Source organism: Aotus nancymaae, unplaced genomic scaffold (genome assembly GCF_030222135.1).
Source record: "Aotus nancymaae isolate 86718 unplaced genomic scaffold, 86718_ANA_hifiasm-v0.15.2.pri h1tg000040l, whole genome shotgun sequence".
Lineage (NCBI taxonomy): Eukaryota > Metazoa > Chordata > Mammalia > Primates > Aotidae > Aotus > Aotus nancymaae.
The window spans coordinates 31,000,743-31,020,217 of NW_026988454.1; the positions used below are offsets into that span (position 1 = coordinate 31,000,743).

A 19,475-nucleotide genomic window follows, 5' to 3' on the forward strand; every position below is an offset into this window, starting at 1 on the left:
CTTTTTTTTCTTTTGAGATGGAGTCTCACTCTGTCACACAGGCTGGAGTGCAGTGGTGTGGTCTTGGTTCACTGCAACCTCCACCTCCCAGGTTGAAGTGATTCTCCTGCCTCAGCCTCCCGAGAAGCTGGGACTACAGGCACATGATACCACACCTGGCTAATTTTTTGTAGTTTTAGTAGACGGGGTTTCACTGGGTTAGCCAAGATGGTCTCGATCTCCTGACCTCATGATCCGCCCTCCTCAGCCTCCCAAAGTGCTAGGATTACAGGTCTGAGCCACCAAGCAGGGATTTAGCTTTTTAAGTAAAATTTGAGGCTACTGATTTGGAGTGAGCTCCTGCACTAGGCTTCAGCAGACCAGCCTGTGGAACCAAGGTAGAGTTCCACGTCACCAAACCAAAACTAAGCAGTTTACTTGCAGATCTGACCTTCTAGGAAATCAGGAGAGATGATAGCCAAATTCCCAAACAGGCCAGTTTTCGAAACCGAAAACAAAACAGGGTCACAGGACTGATCAGATGGCACCTAGCCAACCTGAGCTGGCGTGATAAGGAAGTCCCCTCTGCTTTAACCCCTGCAAGGGAAGTAACCTGAACTAACCTAACGTTAACTACTTGGTTTTTGCTTATGTTGTTTTTGTGTCTGCTCAAGTTACCTTAAGAAAGAAAACCCACTGTTTTGCCATGCCCAGTGGACCTCCTGTTTTGATTAGATACTGCTCATGAATCATGAATAAAAACCAATTTGATTTTTAAAACTCAATTTGCTGAAAGTATGTTCTTTGGCAAGCAATACAGTAATTACATTAGGGCTACATTAAATTCAGGGTGGTTAAGAGTCTATAAAGCTTTACAGTACTTTCAATAATCATCAACAGTGTTCTGCTCCAGAAATACGAAGTAACTTTCATAATTTGATACAGCAACATGTATCAAGTACGTAATTTTGAAGTCACACTTTCAGTGTGGAGGCTTCATTAGGGTTGGGTAAAACTCATTATAGAGTAGAATTAGTGGACACAGTAAGGTGAAGATTTTGACGTAAGGAGCTCAAAGAGATTTGAGATAAAGTGGTTTTATGTTTGCTATTGAAGAATTGACAGGCTTTTTAGGAAGTTCTGGAATGTACATTAAAGTTGTTTGCGAGTTTTGTCTTCTTGGTCAAGAGTCTCCTGATTAATAGTAAATTGTAATAGTAAAGTTTTACAGTCAATAATAAAGTTGTGTTGATGAGGCCAATGGGATAGAAAGTCATGTTAATATGTTGACTGGGCGCGGTGGCTCATGCCTGTAATCCCAGCACTTTGGGAGGCCAAGGTGGGCAGATCCCGAGGTCAAGAGACCGAGACCATCCTGGCCAACATGGTGAAACCCCGTCTCTACTAAAAATACAAAAATTAGCTGGGTGTGGTGGCACATGCCTGTAGTTTCAGCTACTCAGGAGGCTGAGACAGGAGAATCACTTGAACCCTGGAGGCAGCAGTTGCAGTGAGCCGATGTCATGCCACTGCACTCCAGCCTGGAGACAGAGTGAGACTCTGTCAGAAAGAAAGAAAGGAAGAAAGAAGGGAAAGAAGGAAGGAGGGAGGAAGGGAAGGAAGGAAGGAAGGAAGGAAGGAAGGAAGGGTGGGTCATATTCATATGGAGAGTAAACTGTGTGGATGATTTCAGTTCTCCTGGGTTCGAATCTTGGCTCTGTAACTAGCTTTGGGATCTTGAGCAAGTCAGTCATCCTCTCTGAGAGTCAGTTTCCTCATCTGTAAAATGAGTATACCAATACTGCCTTCTCATGGAAATGAATTAATGTATACAACTGGCTTTACCTGACACATTTCTCCTCAGATCCTACCACACCTTCAACCCCATAGAATTTAGAATTTACCTTAGGAGAAATAAAGGCCTTAAATGGTTGTTTTGGTTTTACATATGGACATATATTTGGCTGACGTTTTCTATTTGTATTGTTTAAATTTATACGGTAAAGTCTGCTACATAATTAACTCATTGACAATTGCATGTCTTTTAGATACTCTCAGCCCCTGCATGAAGAAATAGCATTGCATAAGCACCTGAAGCACAAAAATATTGTCCAGTATCTGGGCTCTTTCAGTGAGAATGGTTTCATTAAAATCTTCATGGAGCAGGTCCCGGGAGGTAAGAGATATTTCTTTCTTTAAAACGTATGAATTTGTAGAGCCTTGAAGGGGAGTAAAATTGAATGAGATTTACTAGAGTACAGGTCTTAATCTGTCTAAACTGAAAGAAAAATTGGACATGTGATATTACCTCCGGTTTGTTAGGAGATGTCAACCATAAATGATGAGATTTAGAAAATATCCTAATGTAAAGAGTTCATTCTAGTGCAAAGCTTGAGGACAGCCACCCAGGAAACACAGACTCCAAAAGAATGGGCCATTGTTCCAAAGTGAGGAAGCTCATGTCTCACTTATATAGGTCAAAGACCAACAGGGTGGCAACATCTTCTACACAAGGTCATTACTTTAAGTGGTTACAACTTGCTATATTCCAAGGTAGATTGTTTTAATATTCCATAAGGAGGTGTGATGGTCTCAAGGGATCTTATCTTTGGCACCATTCAGTCTTTCCCAATCATTTACATGACAAAAATGAGGAAGAGATTTAGTCTATAATCGCAGAAACAGAAATTACAACTGCATGCTGCATGACTCAGGCCACAAAGTCCCATTCCTTAAATAATAATAAGGCTTAAATAACTTAAAGTTCCAAAAGCTTTACGTTTGAATTATGTAGTTTCACAGAGACAGTGCATAAATATGGGAACCATTTCAGTATCAGTCATCATGACTTGAATTAAGGTTAGCAGTTGACACTGGCCTTTTACTTAGACGTACTTGGTAGCAAGCATCTTCAGAGTAGGGCTATTTACAAATTCATGGTTGAGCCCGATATCTAGTACAGCTCCTGGGCCACTGTGAAGAACCAATGCATGTTAGCTCAAATTACTGTTACGTTATTAATATGCTTTAAAGAGCTCATTTCAATGAGGTTTTATTTACTATTTATTCCTACTTTACAGGAAGTCTTTCTGCTCTCCTCCGTTCCAAATGGGGTCCATTAAAAGACAATGAGCAAACAATTGGCTTTTATACAAAGCAAATACTGGAAGGATTAAAATATCTCCATGACAATCAGATAGTTCACCGAGACATAAAGGTAGGGTGCACCAGGATTCATTTTCATGAGTTCTTTCTTCGCTGGGTTATTATTTTACTTGCAAAAGTCATATTGTGTTATGAATGTTAATCTAGAATGGTGAATAAGTAATTCTTAGAAACAGCAGAAATCTAAGCTATCATTCGCCCCTGAATCAGTTCTTTATGTTCATGTCTTATCGCTTCTGCTCAAGGAACGAACTGCTTAACTGTTCAGCCAACAAGATTGTGCTCCCACTACGTGATGCTTCCTAGGGGCTCTGCAGGGTGGGATGCAGTTGTCTAAAGTTAAACAGGAGATGGGCCCTGGTCCTGAGGAGCTTACAGGCTGGTTAATCTTTGTATCCTTTTCCATAGTAGCTACTCAGTAAATACTTATTGAGTCAATGGATGAATGGTTAGAAGGAAAAAAAATTCCTCTTTTCTCACAAGTATCACATATTCATTGATTGAACTATAATTATAAGGTATAGATTCTCTAAAATTAAAATAATAACTTTACATTCTCTTTTTAAAAAGAAAATCCCATTTATCTGTAGTGTCCCTACATGTTCCAGGAGAAGAAGTAAAGAAACATAGAAAAGAAAGTAAAGTAATCGGAAAGTTATGAAAATCATAATTTAATTATACATATATCATTACATATCTGTAAATAGCAGCAAGCTCTAACCAATTAGGAATCATATTTGATCTTGTGATCTGAGTAATAGATTGTGAAGAACTTATAACCACACAATGAGTTCATCTTGCCCGCTGACCAGATAGAGCTGACTTCTCAAGACATAGGAATTGCAATAGAGAAAGAGTTTAATACACATAGAGATGGCTAAAACCAGATACTGGAGTTTTATAATAATTCAGATCAGCCTCTCCCAAAATTTCGAGGCTAGGGTTTTTCAAAGATAGTTTGGCGAGCAGGGGGCTAGGGTACATGTGCTGCTGATTGGTTGAGGATGCAATCATAGGGGTGTGGAAAATGGTTCTTGTGCGCTGAGTCCACTTCTGGGTGGGGGCCACAGGAATGGTTGAGTCCAGAGTCACAGGTCTGGGTGATGCCATCTGGTAGTCAGAAATGGAGAAGCCTGAAAAGACAGCTCAAAAGGCCAGTCTTGGGTTCTACAATAGTGATGTCAATTATAAAAACGATTGGGGAAGTTGCAAATCTTGTGACCCCCAGAATAATGAGCTGATAATCATGTAACTATGCCTGCATCTTAGCAGACTTCAGGCCCCTCTCATCCTCCTAACCTGGTGGCCTTTCATTAGGTTTACAAAGGTGGTTTAGTTTTGGGGAAGGGCTATTATCATCTAAACTATAAACTAAATTTCCCCAAGTGAGCTTGGTCTACACCCTGGAATGACCAAGGTTTGGAAATTTAAGGCAAAATGATGGTGGTTAGATCAGATCTCTTTTACTGTCATCGTTTTCTCACTGTTATAATTTTTGCAAAGGTGGTTTCAAACTGATAATATGTAAACAAAAAATAGTATCAAAAATTCACTATTGAGATAAACTACTAATGAAGAATACAGAATTAGTGTCATTGGTTGCTGTAAGGACAGCTTTTTTAAAAATTGGACTTACCAAGTCAACAACAGACAGTATCTGAAGAAAGATAACATTTGTGATTAAAGTCCTCTGTTCTCTAGGGTGACAATGTGTTGATTAATACCTACAGTGGTGTACTCAAGATCTCTGACTTCGGGACATCAAAGAGGCTTGCTGGCATAAACCCCTGTACTGAAACTTTTACTGGTATGTTTTTGCAATGATGATACAGATCTCATGTAATTAAAGAAATAATAATTGCTGAGTTTGAACATAATGTGAGAGAAAAATTCAGTTGGTGTTCTCACACACAGTAATGTTGGTATCTTTTCTCTCTTTTCTTTTTTTTGAGACAGGGTCTTGCCCTGTCACCTAGGCTGGACTGCAGTGATGTGATCATTGATCACTGCAGCCTCAAACTCCCAGGCTCAAGTGATTCTCCCGCCTCAGCCTCCTGAGTAGCTGGGACTGCAAGCATGCACCACCATGCCCAGCTAATTTTTTTTGTATTTTTGATGGACACAAGGTTTCACTATGTTGCCCAGGCTGGTCTCAAACTCCTGGGCTCAAGCGATACACCTGTGGCCTCCACAAGTGCTGGGATTACAAGCGTGAGCCACCACACCTGGCCAATATTGGTATCTTTCGATGCTCACTGAAAAATGTGTTACAGAATTTGATTTGGCTCTTTTCTCTTCCTGTATTTATATGACTTCTTAGTTAGTCTCCTGCTTAATGCCACTAAAGTTGTTTTTTTTTTAATTCTCAACTTGTTATTTGTTTTTCTTTTCATGTAATTACTTCTCTCCTGGTTGGCCTACAGTAACTCCAGCAAGATTTTTTTTTTATTAAACATTTCCTTGGCCCAACCTCTCTGTGATTCTTACTCATAGCCTAATCACTTCCCATTTGGAGGATGAATTCCCTCTTTTACTGTTTACTCTCTGTTGTTGACTGCCCTACGCCACAATATAAATAACCATAGGATTTCAATTCAGAAAGAGGAAGTGACTCACGGACTCAGAAGAGGGGAGGGAGAGAGCGTTCCTGAGACATTAGGCAATGCAGCCACTGAGCTGCCTGTGGTGCAAAGTCCTGAGAGGGTGGAGAACAAGTGTTTCCAAAAAGGTAACAGTAGCCAAGAGGAAGCTCAGACTCAAGAGATTCATGACTGCTCAACAGTTATAGGGAGGGTGTGTGGATTTCAAACCTGATCTCCACTCTAGGTTCTTATCACTCCATCATGCTGATTCTCATGAAGTGTTAAGTTCTTCTTCTTATAGAGAGAAATTTAGCAAAAAAAAAAAGAAAGAAAGAAAGGTCGAGGGGCGGGGAGAGAAAAAGATCATGAATAATCTTTGGTCTAATATGAAGCAACATGACCCCATCTCAGTTCTGTGAGGTAGGTGGGAGTACCTCCATTTTGCAGATGAGGAAATTGCCTGGGAGAGAAGAAACGTTGCAACCAGAAGTCAGAGCAGGATGTACCAGATAGAACTTAGATTGGGTTTTTTGTTGGTGGTGGTTTTTTTTTGAGACTGTGTCTTACTATGTTGCCCAGGCTGATCTTGAACTCCTGAGTTTAAGCAATCCGCCCACCTCAGCCTCCTGAGTAGCTAGGATGTCATGCCTGGCAAAACTCAGATTTTTTTTTTTTTTGAGATTTCTTTTTTTTTGAGATGTCACCCAGGTTGAAGTGCAGTGGTGCAATCTCTGCTCACTGTAACCTCCTCTGTCCCAGTCTCAAGCGATTCTCATGCTTCAGCCTCCCTAGTAGCTGGGACTACGGGCACGCACCTCCACGTCTGGCTAATCTTCTGTATTTTTGATAGAGACAGGGTTCCACCATATTGCCCAGGCTGGTCTCAAACTCCTGACCTCAAGTGATTCACCTGCCTTGGCCTCCCAAAGTTCTGGGATTACAGGTGTGAGTCCCCTGCCTATCTAGAACTCAGATTCTGTATCTACCGTTTGCTCTTTGCTTTCGCTTTCTGGCTCTAGTCCATCTCTCTCTCTACCTTCCTGCAGGAGGAGAGAGAGAAATTCTGTAAGTTTTTTCCCCAGAACATTCAGTCAGCAATACCCCTGGCCCAGGTTCCTCCTTAAGGCGATGGATATTTTAGGGTACAGAATTAAACAGATTTTGAATATTTTTTCTGAATAAACTAAATTCTGACCTATTCATAACTTTAAATGTCTTTACATTTTTTTCTCATACTCTTAACTTGGCAAGTGACAGTTTCAGTGCTGTCAAGACTCAGTAACTTCTGAGATGAAAATACCTACTTTCACACACTTTGTGGGGCAGGATGTTAATACAGTATCTTCTGCTGCTAATCTGGGGAACCTCTTTTTCGTAAAATCTCCGAAGGAATTGTAGGAAAGCAGTCCTCACAGAGCCCTTTGCTTGGACCTCTTCCCCCGGTGTCACGTGAGAGTGATGTGTGTCACTAATGTACATAGATCCGTCCCCAGCACTGGTCCTGAGGGCCAGGGTCTGCAGACCTGGATCCCTGAACGTCGTAGGCTTTAAACATGAACTTGGTGGCACCAAGTCACCTGGGTGCTTAGTCAGCTCTGATGAGTTAAAATAAATTGGTCTGTGTCACCTCTTGGCGATTTTGATGAGGGAAATGGCAGCAATGATCGCCATTTATGAAATGCTTACTGTATACCTGGTTCTGCACTAAGTGCTTTACATACGTCGTTTCATTGAAATTCATACGTCAGCCTTAATCATTAGGTATCATTATCCCAGTTTGTGGTGAGAAAATGAAGCTTCAAAGAGGTTGAATAACTTGCCCAAGGTCACGAAGCTAGTTAGTAATAGAGCTGAGACTCAAACTAGACTTAACAGGTCAAAGGGAATTAATTATCTTCTCCCCAAACCTGTCCCCGGCACACTCTTCTGTCTCAATTGGCAGCCGCTCCAGACTTAGCCTTATCCAGGGCGCTTCTCTCTTCTCACACTCCAGCCCAATCCACCCAGGAAGCCTGTTGGCTCTACCTTCAAAACGTGTCCAAAATTGGATTGAGTCTCACCACCTCCACTGCTGCCACTCTCATTGCGCACCTGTGTTTCCAGTAGCTTCTTCCCTGTGCTCCTGCTTCACTTTTGCCCCCTACTGTCTACTCTCGGCACAGCAGCCAGAGTGATCCCTCTAACTCATAAACCAAGTCTTCTTGCTCAGAGCCCTCAGTGGCTTTTTTTTTTTTGCAGAGTAAACAAATGCCAAAACCCTTATAATAGGGGACAAGGCTCTGACTGATTCAGAGTCTGTTCCCTTTCAGACCTCATTTCCTACTCTTCTTCTCTTGTTTACTCTGTGCCAGAAACATGGACCTTCCTGCATTTCTCCATGACAGCAGGCAGGGTCCCGCTGCAGGGCCTTTGCCCAGGCTTTTCCTCCTGCTGCTACCACACTTCCTCCAGTGTCTGCAACTCAGACAGTCTCAACGCAGATGTCACATCTGCAGTGAGACCAACCATGAACACCCTATTTACCATGGCACCCTTCCTGGGCACTCTGATCCTCTTCACTCAGGTCTGTGTTTTTTTGTTCACAACATATCACTTTTCTAACATGCTGTGTAATTTACTGACTATGCTGATAGTTTATTATCTGGCTTCTACTGCAAAAACTTAAGCCCAGGTATTCCTGTCTGTTTTCTCCACTGCTGTATTCTAAGTGCCTACAACAGTGCCTGGCCCATAGTAGGCCCTCAGTGTGCATCTGTTAAATGAATGAATGAAATGTGACTTAGAGTTTAATTAACCACTAAGCTGTACCACCTCCCTGGGCAGTTGCAGTGGCAAAGAAATTCTACAATAAATATTTCAAAGTAAGTTTTTAAAAAACCTTTAGAATGCAGATACATGAGAGTTTTAGAGTTAATGCTCTCATTGATTTTCCTTAGGCCGATGTTCAGGTTGGCGTGCATCTTCATTATCCAGCTGCATAAATTGCTTTGTTTAAAATATTATGTGTCATGTGTTTGTGGAGTAAAAAGAAGAGCAGATAAGAACACATGACTCAACCTGTTTCTCTGGCACTTGCTCAGTGGGGGATAATTAAACACAGTTGGCAGATGGAGCTCTTTGAAATATTATCTGACAAATCAAATATTGCATAATTTGTTGTTGACATTACTTGAATTGTCCAATTTATGATGTTTAAAAATTTTAAATTTCCAAATTTTGATCTGCTATAATTCCTACTTAGCTATTAGTGCAACTTAAATTCTCTCATTAATTCTAGTCTAGACCCAGAGACAACAGAAGGGGGTGGTAGGCTTCAACACATTTTCTAAAAGACCATTTGAGCTTATTTAAATCATACAAAATTATCACTTGTGGAAAAGCTACGAATGAAGAGAAATGACACCAATGTTGTACTATGGGTGGGCGAGTCTTCGGGGAACATGGTTGCCTGGTCCTTGGTCAGGTGAAAGGCTTTCTGAGAGCAGACATGCAGTTGTATGTGAACGTGAACATGAATTACTGCTATGCAATGATGAGGTCTGCAGGAAAAACCTGGAAAGATGGCAAGACTTAAAAATGATATACTTTTATTTTCGTAAACAACAGCCCACCTCTGCCTGTGATAGTGGTTTTCAGAGGAACAGTTTGCATGAATTTTACATAATGGTTTTCACCTATAAATCATGCATGAGACTTTCCTAAAAGGTGTCATCTGTATTTATCAAAATGTCTGTCACTTTGTTATGAATCAGAAAATACTGAAGCAGCTCTTTTGGCAAACACCTCATGATTTGAAGTAAGTCAACATGGCATCTTGGATGAGTTCTTGTTTGCTGACTATATCATTCGTATATCAGAAGCGGAGTGTATGGTGATACATTCCTATTCATGCTCCTGACTCATTGCTAGACTTATTCGAAGTTCAGATCCAGCCTCTCCTTTGGGTTAATGAGGTAATTGTAGTTGAGTGTTTACCTGGGATATACCAGGCCAGGAGCAGACAAGGGCTCATGGCCCCTGCACTTAATCCTTTCCATTATAGCACACTCTCCACCTCTCTGATTTCATGGAGCCCTAAATCCCTTCCCTTTCTCATTCTATACTTAGTCACTGTATCTGATGATATGTCTATATGGATGGCTCATGGCCTGTCTTTGTTCTCTTAAGCCTGTTAGTCCATGGACCACAGACATACAGCAGGAGTCATGTATATTTGGTTTACAGAATAGGGCACACCAGAAATTTATTTGCATTCTTTTTCACAATGGCTTTCAGAATCTTCATGCTGTCACGATTAAGAAGTAAGAATGACAACAGAAGAGCTAAAGCATTCGATTTAGGAACTGAGAAATATAGAGCTAAGGAAACGGATGAATGAACTAGATTTTTTTTCTGGAAAAGATCAGCAGTATACATAGTAACAGTCTTCATGCATTTGAAGAAATGAGTGTTGATGTATTTACTATTCTCAAAAGACTAATTGTTAGAAGTTTCTAAGAGGCCCAATGAAATGATACTTCAATTATACTCCACTGTCTAGGGAATGAGAGCATACCTATTCACAACCAGTTAATATTGGTAAAGTGTTTTTATGTCACTGATGAAATCAACTATAAAAACTGCTATTTCCACTTTTATTAATAGCAGAGAAAACTGGAACTCACAAAGGACGTTAGGACTTAATCATGTTCTTACAGTTGTCTCATTTCTGTAAAAAAAATTGAAACTGCCATTAGATATCCATCTGTTTTATCTTTTTAAAATGGGGAAATGTGTTTGAATTATTTCCAGGTACCCTCCAGTATATGGCACCAGAAATAATAGATAAAGGACCAAGAGGCTACGGAAAGGCAGCGGACATCTGGTCTCTGGGCTGCACAATCATTGAAATGGCCACAGGAAAACCCCCATTTTATGAACTGGGAGAACCTCAAGCAGCTATGTTCAAGGTCTCACTTCATTTATCTTAAAAACAAATGGATAAAGCTTTTTGTAGCTATTGGATGTTCTATGTGTGTGTCATTTTTATTAGATAAAAGGAGCTAAGTAAACACGAACTGAGAACACATTGAAGGTCAAGATTCTCTCTCGTTAGAGTCAGTGCCGGTGCCTCACACAGTGGATCTCTCTGCGCCTTAGTTTTCTCAGCTATAAAGTGAGATTCGATGTAACTTCTATTGCCCACCTTTTAACCACACAGTATAAATAACACATGACTCTACTGAAAATGATTTAAGTTCTTTGGGGAACAGTCTGAAAATTTTCCATGGAGGAGGCTCTAAGAACATTTCTTTTACTCATTTAGCAATTAAATCAAAATTAATAATTTCCTTTACTTCTCTACCACAATAGTTTGAAGGCTCCATTTTTTTTAAAAAAAGAGCATAATTACAGTTTTAAGTAAATCAGTCTTACTCTCATATAGCTACTCCTCTAGCTTTTTTTTTTTTTTTTTTTTTTTGAGACAGAGTTTCGCTCTTGTTACCCAGGCTGGAGTGCAATGGCACGATCTCGGCTCACCGCAACCTCTGCCTCCTGGGTTCAGGCAATTCTCCTGCCTCAGCCTCCCGAGTAGCTGGGATTACAGGCACGCGCCACTATGCCCAGCTAATTTTTTTTTTTGTATTTTTGGTAGAAACGGGGTTTCACCATGTTGACCAGGATGGTCTCGATCTCTTGACCTTGTGATCCACCCGCCTCGGCCTCCCAAAGTGCTGGGATTACAGGCGTGAGCCACCGCGCCCGGCCTTCCTCTAGCTTGTTAATTTGCCCATCAGTAACTCCTATGGGGGTAGAAAGAAGCCCCACCTTTTGTAGGAAGGGGCACCTGATCATAGAAATACGCCTGTGAGAACACAGGTGCCAGCATTTTGGAATCTGGGGATTGGGCATGGCTATGACCTGCCTCTTGAGTCCCTGCAGGCCTTCTGCCCGACTGCCAGGCCAACGAGAAGTTTGAAATGGAAACGTGCTCCCCAAGAAGTAAAACTCACATGTCTCCTATTCTCTCAGGCAGAGGACTTTTAAAAAATTTTTTTACTGCTTTTTGTTCTCCTCTGTGGAATCCAAGGCAGAGGACTTTTTTTTTTTTTTGAGACAGAGTCTCTATCTGTCACCCAGACTGGAGTGCAGAGGCACAATCTCAGTTCACTGCAACCTCCGCCTCCCGAGTACAAGCAATTCTCGTGCCTCAGCCTCCTGAATAGCTGGGATTGCAGGCGCAACACCACCACGCCGAGCTAATATTTTGTATTTCAGTACAAACAGGGTTTCACCATGTTGCCTAGACTGGTCTCAAATTCCTGAGCTCAGGCAATCCGCCTGCCTTGGCCTCCCAAAGCACTAGGATTACAGGCGTTAGCCCCCAAGCTCGGTCCGAGAGGACTTTGATGGTAATTGTTACTCCTCTCCCTGCTGCAGGCCGTGTTTCTAGCCTGTATTCCATCTGTGCACAGCCTCCTGTGAGGGGCCATGTGTTGTTACAGGCTTTCTGCTTTTGCGCAGAGCTTGGTTTTAAGCTTGAAGACATTCTGACAGGACACTGCTAGTAGAAAAATGAGTAGTGTGACCAAGCCTGAACGACCAGTGACATGTGCCAAGAGAGGTGCCTTTCTTGCCATCAGTGGCTGTCTTTCTCTTCTTGGCCAGTCTTTCAGGTTTTCTCCAATGTCTAGGACTTATCTGAAATGCTGCTTTATAATTCGTGAGTGCAATGATTATTATACCATGTGTTTTTGTCACATTAGGCCAGTCTAAGCTGTGCACAGAAGAGAGATGACATGACATGGACTCTGGCACCGTGCTTGATTTTACAGTGTGTGAATCCAAGCTCCCACATGGTCAAGATACTTGAGACTTTGGGCAAATTATTTAACCTACTCATGCCTCAGTTTCTTCATCTATAAAATTGGGATAAAAATGGTACCTGTTGGCCAGGCATGGTGGCTCACGCCTGGAATCCTGGCAAATTGGGAGGCCAAGGTGGGCAGATCACCTGAGGCCAGGAGTTTAAGACCAGCCTGACCCAACTTGAGGAAACCTTGTCTCAACTAAAAAAAAAAAAAAAAAAATTAGGTGGGCATGGTGGCAGGTGTCTGTAATCCCATCTACTCAGGAGGCTGAGGCAGGAGAATCACTTGAACCAGAGAGGTGGAGGTTGCAGTGAGTCGAGATTGCACCACTGCACTCCCACCTGGGTGACAGAGTGAGACTCCGTCTTTAAAAAAAAAAAAAAAAAAAAAAAGTACCTTTTAATAGTTTGTTGAGGAGTCAATGAGGTAACATGTACCAAGTACTAAGAACTGTGTCTGACACGTAGTATAGGCTGTATAATTCTTACAAATAATTATATATTGTTTACATAACAATGAATTTACATAAGCTATATAAGAACAAAAGGATTGCTTTTGAAAATCAGCTTTGTACTAAAAAATGAAAACACCATTAATTTTTTTAGAATAGCAGCAATAAGAAGTAAATTTGAATTGTTATAAAAATATTGTTTGTTTAATTTTAAAGTGCTTTTAAATATCTCTTTTGATGTAGGTGATTTGAGACAGAGCAGACGGTCACAAATCAAATCATGTAATAGGGAAAAGAATATAGGCTTTAATCCAAACAAATTCAAGTTCAAATCCCAGATCTCCCTTTTCTTAACCATGTCACCTCATCCCTTCTAAGCATTATTTTCCTGATTGGTGTAACAAGGAAAATATTTAATCCACTGGGTTGTTGGAAGGATTTGATGAGATTCGTAAGTGGAAAAATCCCAGCACAATGCCTAGCACTTAGCTATTGTGGGCAACTCAGTGGTCTCAGCTCAGTGGCTGAGGATGGTGGCTCATGCTGTAATCCCAGCACCTGGGAGGCCGAGGTGGGTGGATTGCTTGAGCCCAGGAGTTTGGACCAGCCTGTGCAACGTGGCAAAACCTCATCTCTACAAAACATACAAAAAATTAGCCAGGCGTGGTAGCATGCACCTGTAGTCTCAGCTACTCAGGAAGCTGAGGTGACAGGATCTCTTGAGCCTGGGAGGTCAAGGCTGCAGTGAGCTGAGATCGCACCACTCTACACTCTAGCCTGGGCAACAGAGTGAGACTCTCTCTTAAAAAAAACAAAATCCTTTTTCCAGCGTACCAATGTGTTCTAAAGCTTTGAAGGACTAAATTATTACTCCATAGTGCTATCTACTTTCTTCAACCAATTATTCTGCCTGTGCCGTTGGTAAAGGTACAAAGGCACTCCGTAGACCTTCTACAACCTACAGTACAGCTGTCTTCTCTCCCTTTAAGAAAAGCCATGAGTTTGTGTTGTATGATAAAGGACCTTGTTGCATCGGGGGATCAAGTTGTGGGAGCTGGGGTTCAGGTGCTGAGGTGTTCACTTAGAAGAGTGAACTTTTCATATTTTATATTTATATCTTAGGTGGGGATGTTTAAAGTCCACCCTGAGATCCCAGAGTCCATGTCTGCAGAGGCCAAGGCATTCATACTGAAATGTTTTGAACCAGACCCTGACAGGAGAGCCTGTGCTAACGACTTGCTTGTTGATGAGTTTTTAAAAGTTTCAAGCAAAAAGAAAAAGACACAACCAAAGCTTTCAGGTATGTGGTTGCTTTGAAGAGGATATAGTCTGAGTCCCTAAATCCCAAGCTTTTAAGATGGAAGAATTTTCCAGAAGTAAACTAACCTGTTTACAGATATCACTGGAAATTGGTATAAATATTAGCACAGTGTTCTCAGGCATTTGGTTCTAGTATCGGAGAGCTGTGTTCCATCAATTTCACAAATGCTGGTACCAACAGTCTTCAATCACATAGTAGGTAGTTAATATGTCAGCATCTATATCAGTCTAGCATTGTGGATATTAAGGTCCAAGTGTAAGAGAGGTTAAATTTAGCTTTTAGAGCTGAAACCCCAGATCACCACAAATGGGCTACAGAGCCATTATAGAGCTGTTGAATTTCCAAGCCCTGTAGGTAGTATGTTCTTTTAATTTTAGGTGGTAGAAAGTACCTGCTGCCTCTTAGGGTATAGACTTCTGAATAATTATACCCCAAAAAAAGGAAAGAAAGAAAAAAGAAAGAGAGCAAAGGTTGCCAGCTACAAATAAAACAGCAGTGTAAAAATATAAGTATATTACATTTTTGCAAAAATTGGCTATAACTCAGAAAAAAAAAACAAGTAAAGGTTCCAATTGTTCTTGGCATTTTTTGGTGTTTATATTGGATGAGAATGGGCAGATTGAATGTTTGGAAAGGACATTGATCCCATTTCAGGCATTCACTTTTTGTTGATTTCTCAGTTTAACAGCAAACCCAGCATGTGCTTATTCATAACTGTTTGCCTTTCTTTCCACAGCTCTTTCAGCTGGATCAAACGGTGAGTTTGTTTTTACTTTGCCCATTGAGCTGAGACCTGGAGTCTCGTGTGATAAACTCTAGACTTCCCATCAAGTAGCCTCATCCTCTGCTCCCAGCTTACATGGGGCCTTCTGGGTAATATAGGGATGTGTGCAGCTATAGGCCTGACTGGGCTCATTCCTTTGGGAACCCCTCATTTTTTCTCTTTCATGAGTGGGGATGGCTTAAATTTTTTCTTCCTGAAAGCAAGATGGTGACTGTGTTTTTGACATCTTCAATTTGAGTGAAGTAAATGCTTCCTTATCTAGGAGCCAGTTGTTTACCTAATGGATTTCTTGTGGAAAATTTCAATGCCGGATACCTTCCTCTGTCATCTTTGGGGTGATGCATTGTACTTTTAGTGGCCAGGAGTTATTGCGCCTTTGTTTTCTAACATTGGCTTTTGTGGATCATAACTAGGAAGGTAGAGAAGCTAGATTTGCTCTAGGAAGATCCATTAAAGCATTTCAAAGAATAATAAAGAAATGAACATGAGGCTGGGTGCAGTGGTTCACGCCTGTAATCTCAGCACTTTGGGAGGCCAAGGTGGGTGGATTACTTGAGCTCAGAAATTCAATACCAACCTGGGCAATATGGTGAGACCTCATCTCTACTAAAAATACAAAAACATAGCTGGGTGTAGTGGTACATGCCTATGATACCAGCCACTCAGGAGGCTGAGGTGGGAGGATCGAGTGAGCTTGGGGGCGGAGGTTGCAGTGAGCTGTGATTGCACCACTGCATGCCAGCCTGGGTGACAGAGAGAGACCCTTTCTCAAAAATAAAAAGAAACGAACAACGTGGTGTTAGATTTTCCTAAGTTGGATGAGTGGTTAATCCAGTAGTTCAGGGGGCTTAATGTTCGTTCATTGTGCATGGTTCTGCAGGCCAGGGGCAGGTTTTTGCAGGTTCCTCAGATGTCCCAAAGCCAGTCGGCCCAGAGCAGAGGCCTGTTAATTGGGGTTTCCTGGGTACAGCCTCTCCACTTTTCCTTCTTCCATTTCTTCCATTCTGAGAATCTAGGGAAACTCTGAGAAGAGGAAAGACACACCCCTGTACCTCCCCGCACCTCTTTTCTCCAAGACAGCCTGGGCTCCAGAAGGCAGCCTTGCATTGTCACGAGGTCGGCCCTGCAGTGCTTGGCAACCTTCTGACCAGCTTGGCTCTGGTGTCCTGACGTGAGCACTGACTTCAGAATTACACAGAAGTAGGTTATGATCCCACTGACCCACTTTCTAAATATGGGCCATGCAGCAATTTGCTTGTTTCCTCTGTCATTCTGTGCTGGTAACATTACTTACTTTGCAGATTTGGTTCTGAGAATGAAATAAAATAATATCCTAAAAGAGCCTTGGAGCTGTGCCCGGAAGTTTAATCCATGATTGTTTTATCCCTTCCACATGGTTTGAATTTTGTTTGCAGGGAATAGGTTCCCATCTCACACACGCATTTAACTTCTGTGAACTCAACTATACACACTTGGCAAGAGCGTGCATGTGAGAGAGACGGGGGAGGGTGGCGAGAGAGAGATCATTTAAGTGGGCATTTCTGCCCACGTCTTCTCAGTGACCATGTACCTTGGAGTGAGCGTGCAATGGAAGGTATAAACCTGCTGAACTCTAGACAGTCAGTTCTCACTGCCCTTTTGCCCTTCATGCTCACACAGGGACTTGGGCCTAGAAAAAGGGATAGTCCCCAATTCCCCACATGATTAAACTGTTCAGACTCTCAGCTAAAGCAATATCTTGCCTGGATATGACTCTTCTCTCCTCCCTAGGAGAGAAGGGCAGATGTGGTAACCAAACTAGGAGCTAAAATACACCCCCTCCCCTTTTTTTTTAAGGTAGAGTCCAAGGCTGGAGTGCAGTGGCACAGTCTCGGCTCACTGCAACCTCCACCTCCCAGGCTCAAGTGATCCTCCCACCTCAGCGTCCCAAGTAGCTGGGACTACAGGTGCCTGCCACCATGCTTAATTTTTGTATTTTTAGCAGAGATGGGGTTTCGCCATGTTGGCCAGGCTGGTCTTAAACTCCTGGCCTCAAGTGATCTACCCACCTCGGCCTCCCAAAGTGCTGGGATTACAGGCATGAGCTATCATGCCTGGCCTAGAATCCCATTTGATTGTTCCCAGGTATTACAGAAAATGGCATGCCTCATGTTAATTGAAACAGTTAGCTAGTCTTACTCTCCTTCTAGATGAATACAAGATACAGGCCTCTTCCTTCCCCAGGTACTTTCTCTAGGTCGCATATGTGTTTCTGTCTAGAGTGCAGGCCCACCTGAAGGTTCTCTACCTCCCATAACTGCACTTGGCTTCCCTCAAGAGGGGAGTAAGAGGGTGGTGACGATGAGACCCCCTTCCCCTTTAGAGAGAGATATGACTTGTCTCATCCTGACTGCTCTCCCTTGGCCACACACAGACCCAGAGATTTAAGTAATTCACTTTAACTTAAATATTAATTGTACAATTACTGTGTGCATGGGAAATGTGGTAGGCCCTTGGATGTATAAGGATGATAAAGACAGAGTTCCTGATTTTAAAGAGCTATTGACCTTCCAGGAGAGAAACACTGGAAAAAATCATCTCTACTATAGTATAATTTAGTCTGTTTAAAGGAGTCAAAAGGGAGAGAAAGTGATTGAAGTCAGTCTGAGAATGCTGTTTCAAGGCAGACTTTCCACTGGGGTGCACCTGATGAGTCAGGACAAATGTGAACTCAACAGGTGGATGGGGAGTGGAGAGCCAGGGGAGGCTACTCCTCGCATGAGTTAATGCCAGAATGTGTGAAACTTTACTGTGTGTTAAGGGAGCCTTGCTGGCTCAGCAGCACTGGTGCTTACAGTAAAAGGGGAGGAATGATGCTGGACTATGAAATGCTAAGGAATCAGCGAGGATGGGTGGAGAGCCGGGGAACATTTTTATCTGAAATAATACAGACCAGCACTGGACCCAGGATTCTGCAGTAAGAGAAATGTCCTGTATCTGCCCTGTCCAGTACATGAGCCAGTAGTCATATGTGGCGATTAGACACTCTAAACATGGCTACCACAGCTGAGGCACTGAATTTTTATTATTTAAATGTTAATATAAATAACCATAGGAAGGTAGTAGCGACCATATCGGACAGTGAAGCTATTGATGGATCATTCCCATAGCTGTGTAAGGATGATTTATTTAATAACATTTATTCCATAACATTTTTAACCCTCTGCTGTGCACTTAGCACGAGACACTAGGAATATAGCCATGCCTCAGATGGTCCCAGATCCTGCCTGCATGGATCTCTTGCGATGCTTGTTAAAAATTAAGATGCCTGGCCCTTCTCAGAATATAGAGGTGCAAGGTGGAATTCTGTACTTTTAAGTAAACCCAGATGATTCTTGTAATCACTGCAGTGTGAGAACCATTATTCTGTGTTTGGTCAATTGGAGACTGGAGGCAGGATGACCTGTTAAGAGACTCTGCGTTGTGGCCGGATTTTGCTCCTAAACTGTTAGGAGAAGGGGAACCATGAAGATTCCTGGTCATCATGAATAGCTGTTAGGATCTGAGGCCACCTCACCCTTTAGAAGATCCCCACTTTCCCAAAACAGGAATGTATCTAATTCCTTAAAGGTCACACTACCTCCCTTCCATAGATAGGAGCTCCCAACAATCTAGAGTCCGTGGAGTGGCCTGTCACTCCTCCCAACTCCAGCCTATTCTACTCTCCTGGCCTCTTGGTAAAGCCATCTCTTTGGGGCTCACACCCCTTCCCATCAGCCCCTGGAATAGGCCAATAAGAATCATCTCCCTAGAGACATCTTTGACATGTCCTATCCTCAGAGTCTCATTCAGCCTCTTTTAGACTCTTCATGGACAGCCCCATAGTGGAGGGCTTCTTAATTCCTGGTGAGACATCAGCAGTAAGGCTGCCCATGAGTGGAAAGCCTGCCAGGCTCCTCTCTTGCAGCCTGGGGTCCCTGTCACTCACGTGTATGAGCTGATGTCAAGGAACTTGTAACCGCCGTGATATCTGGAAACTCAACGTGCTCTGCTGGAAATAGTTATACTTGAGCTTCTTCCCTTTTACAGTGACACAGAAAGGCACTACGCATTCTCACTTGCCTGGAAATCTTCATGACTTAAGAAGCTAGAATCTCAGGCGTGGATTTGATCATATTTCCACCACAAACGTATAAAGCGATCTGTCTCAGCAGTCTCGCTCTTTCCACTTCTTACAACAGAGAAAACATCCATTTTCCTACAAAAGGCCAATCCCTGACAGTTGGGTCCTGGATCCCACACCTCCCCCGCCCCCCGTGACTCCTCCAGCTTCTGCCTCTCCCCAGTGTCTTTTTATTTTTGA

General features: G+C 42.3%; 1 protein-coding gene across 2 annotated transcripts in view; it reads left to right on the top strand.

Moving 5' to 3' along the window:
* Positions 1-19,475, top strand: part of MAP3K5 (mitogen-activated protein kinase kinase kinase 5) — a 234,775-nt gene that overhangs the window by 175,105 nt on the left and 40,195 nt on the right. For both annotated transcript variants that reach the window (XM_021670832.2, XM_021670831.2), the window contains exons 16-21: positions 2,028-2,155; positions 3,060-3,196; positions 4,846-4,951; positions 10,518-10,675; positions 14,151-14,328; positions 15,086-15,106. In XM_021670832.2, coding sequence (XP_021526507.1) covers positions 2,028-2,155; positions 3,060-3,196; positions 4,846-4,951; positions 10,518-10,675; positions 14,151-14,328; positions 15,086-15,106 — 728 coding nt within the window. The remainder of the gene's footprint in view (positions 1-2,027; positions 2,156-3,059; positions 3,197-4,845; positions 4,952-10,517; positions 10,676-14,150; positions 14,329-15,085; positions 15,107-19,475) is intronic.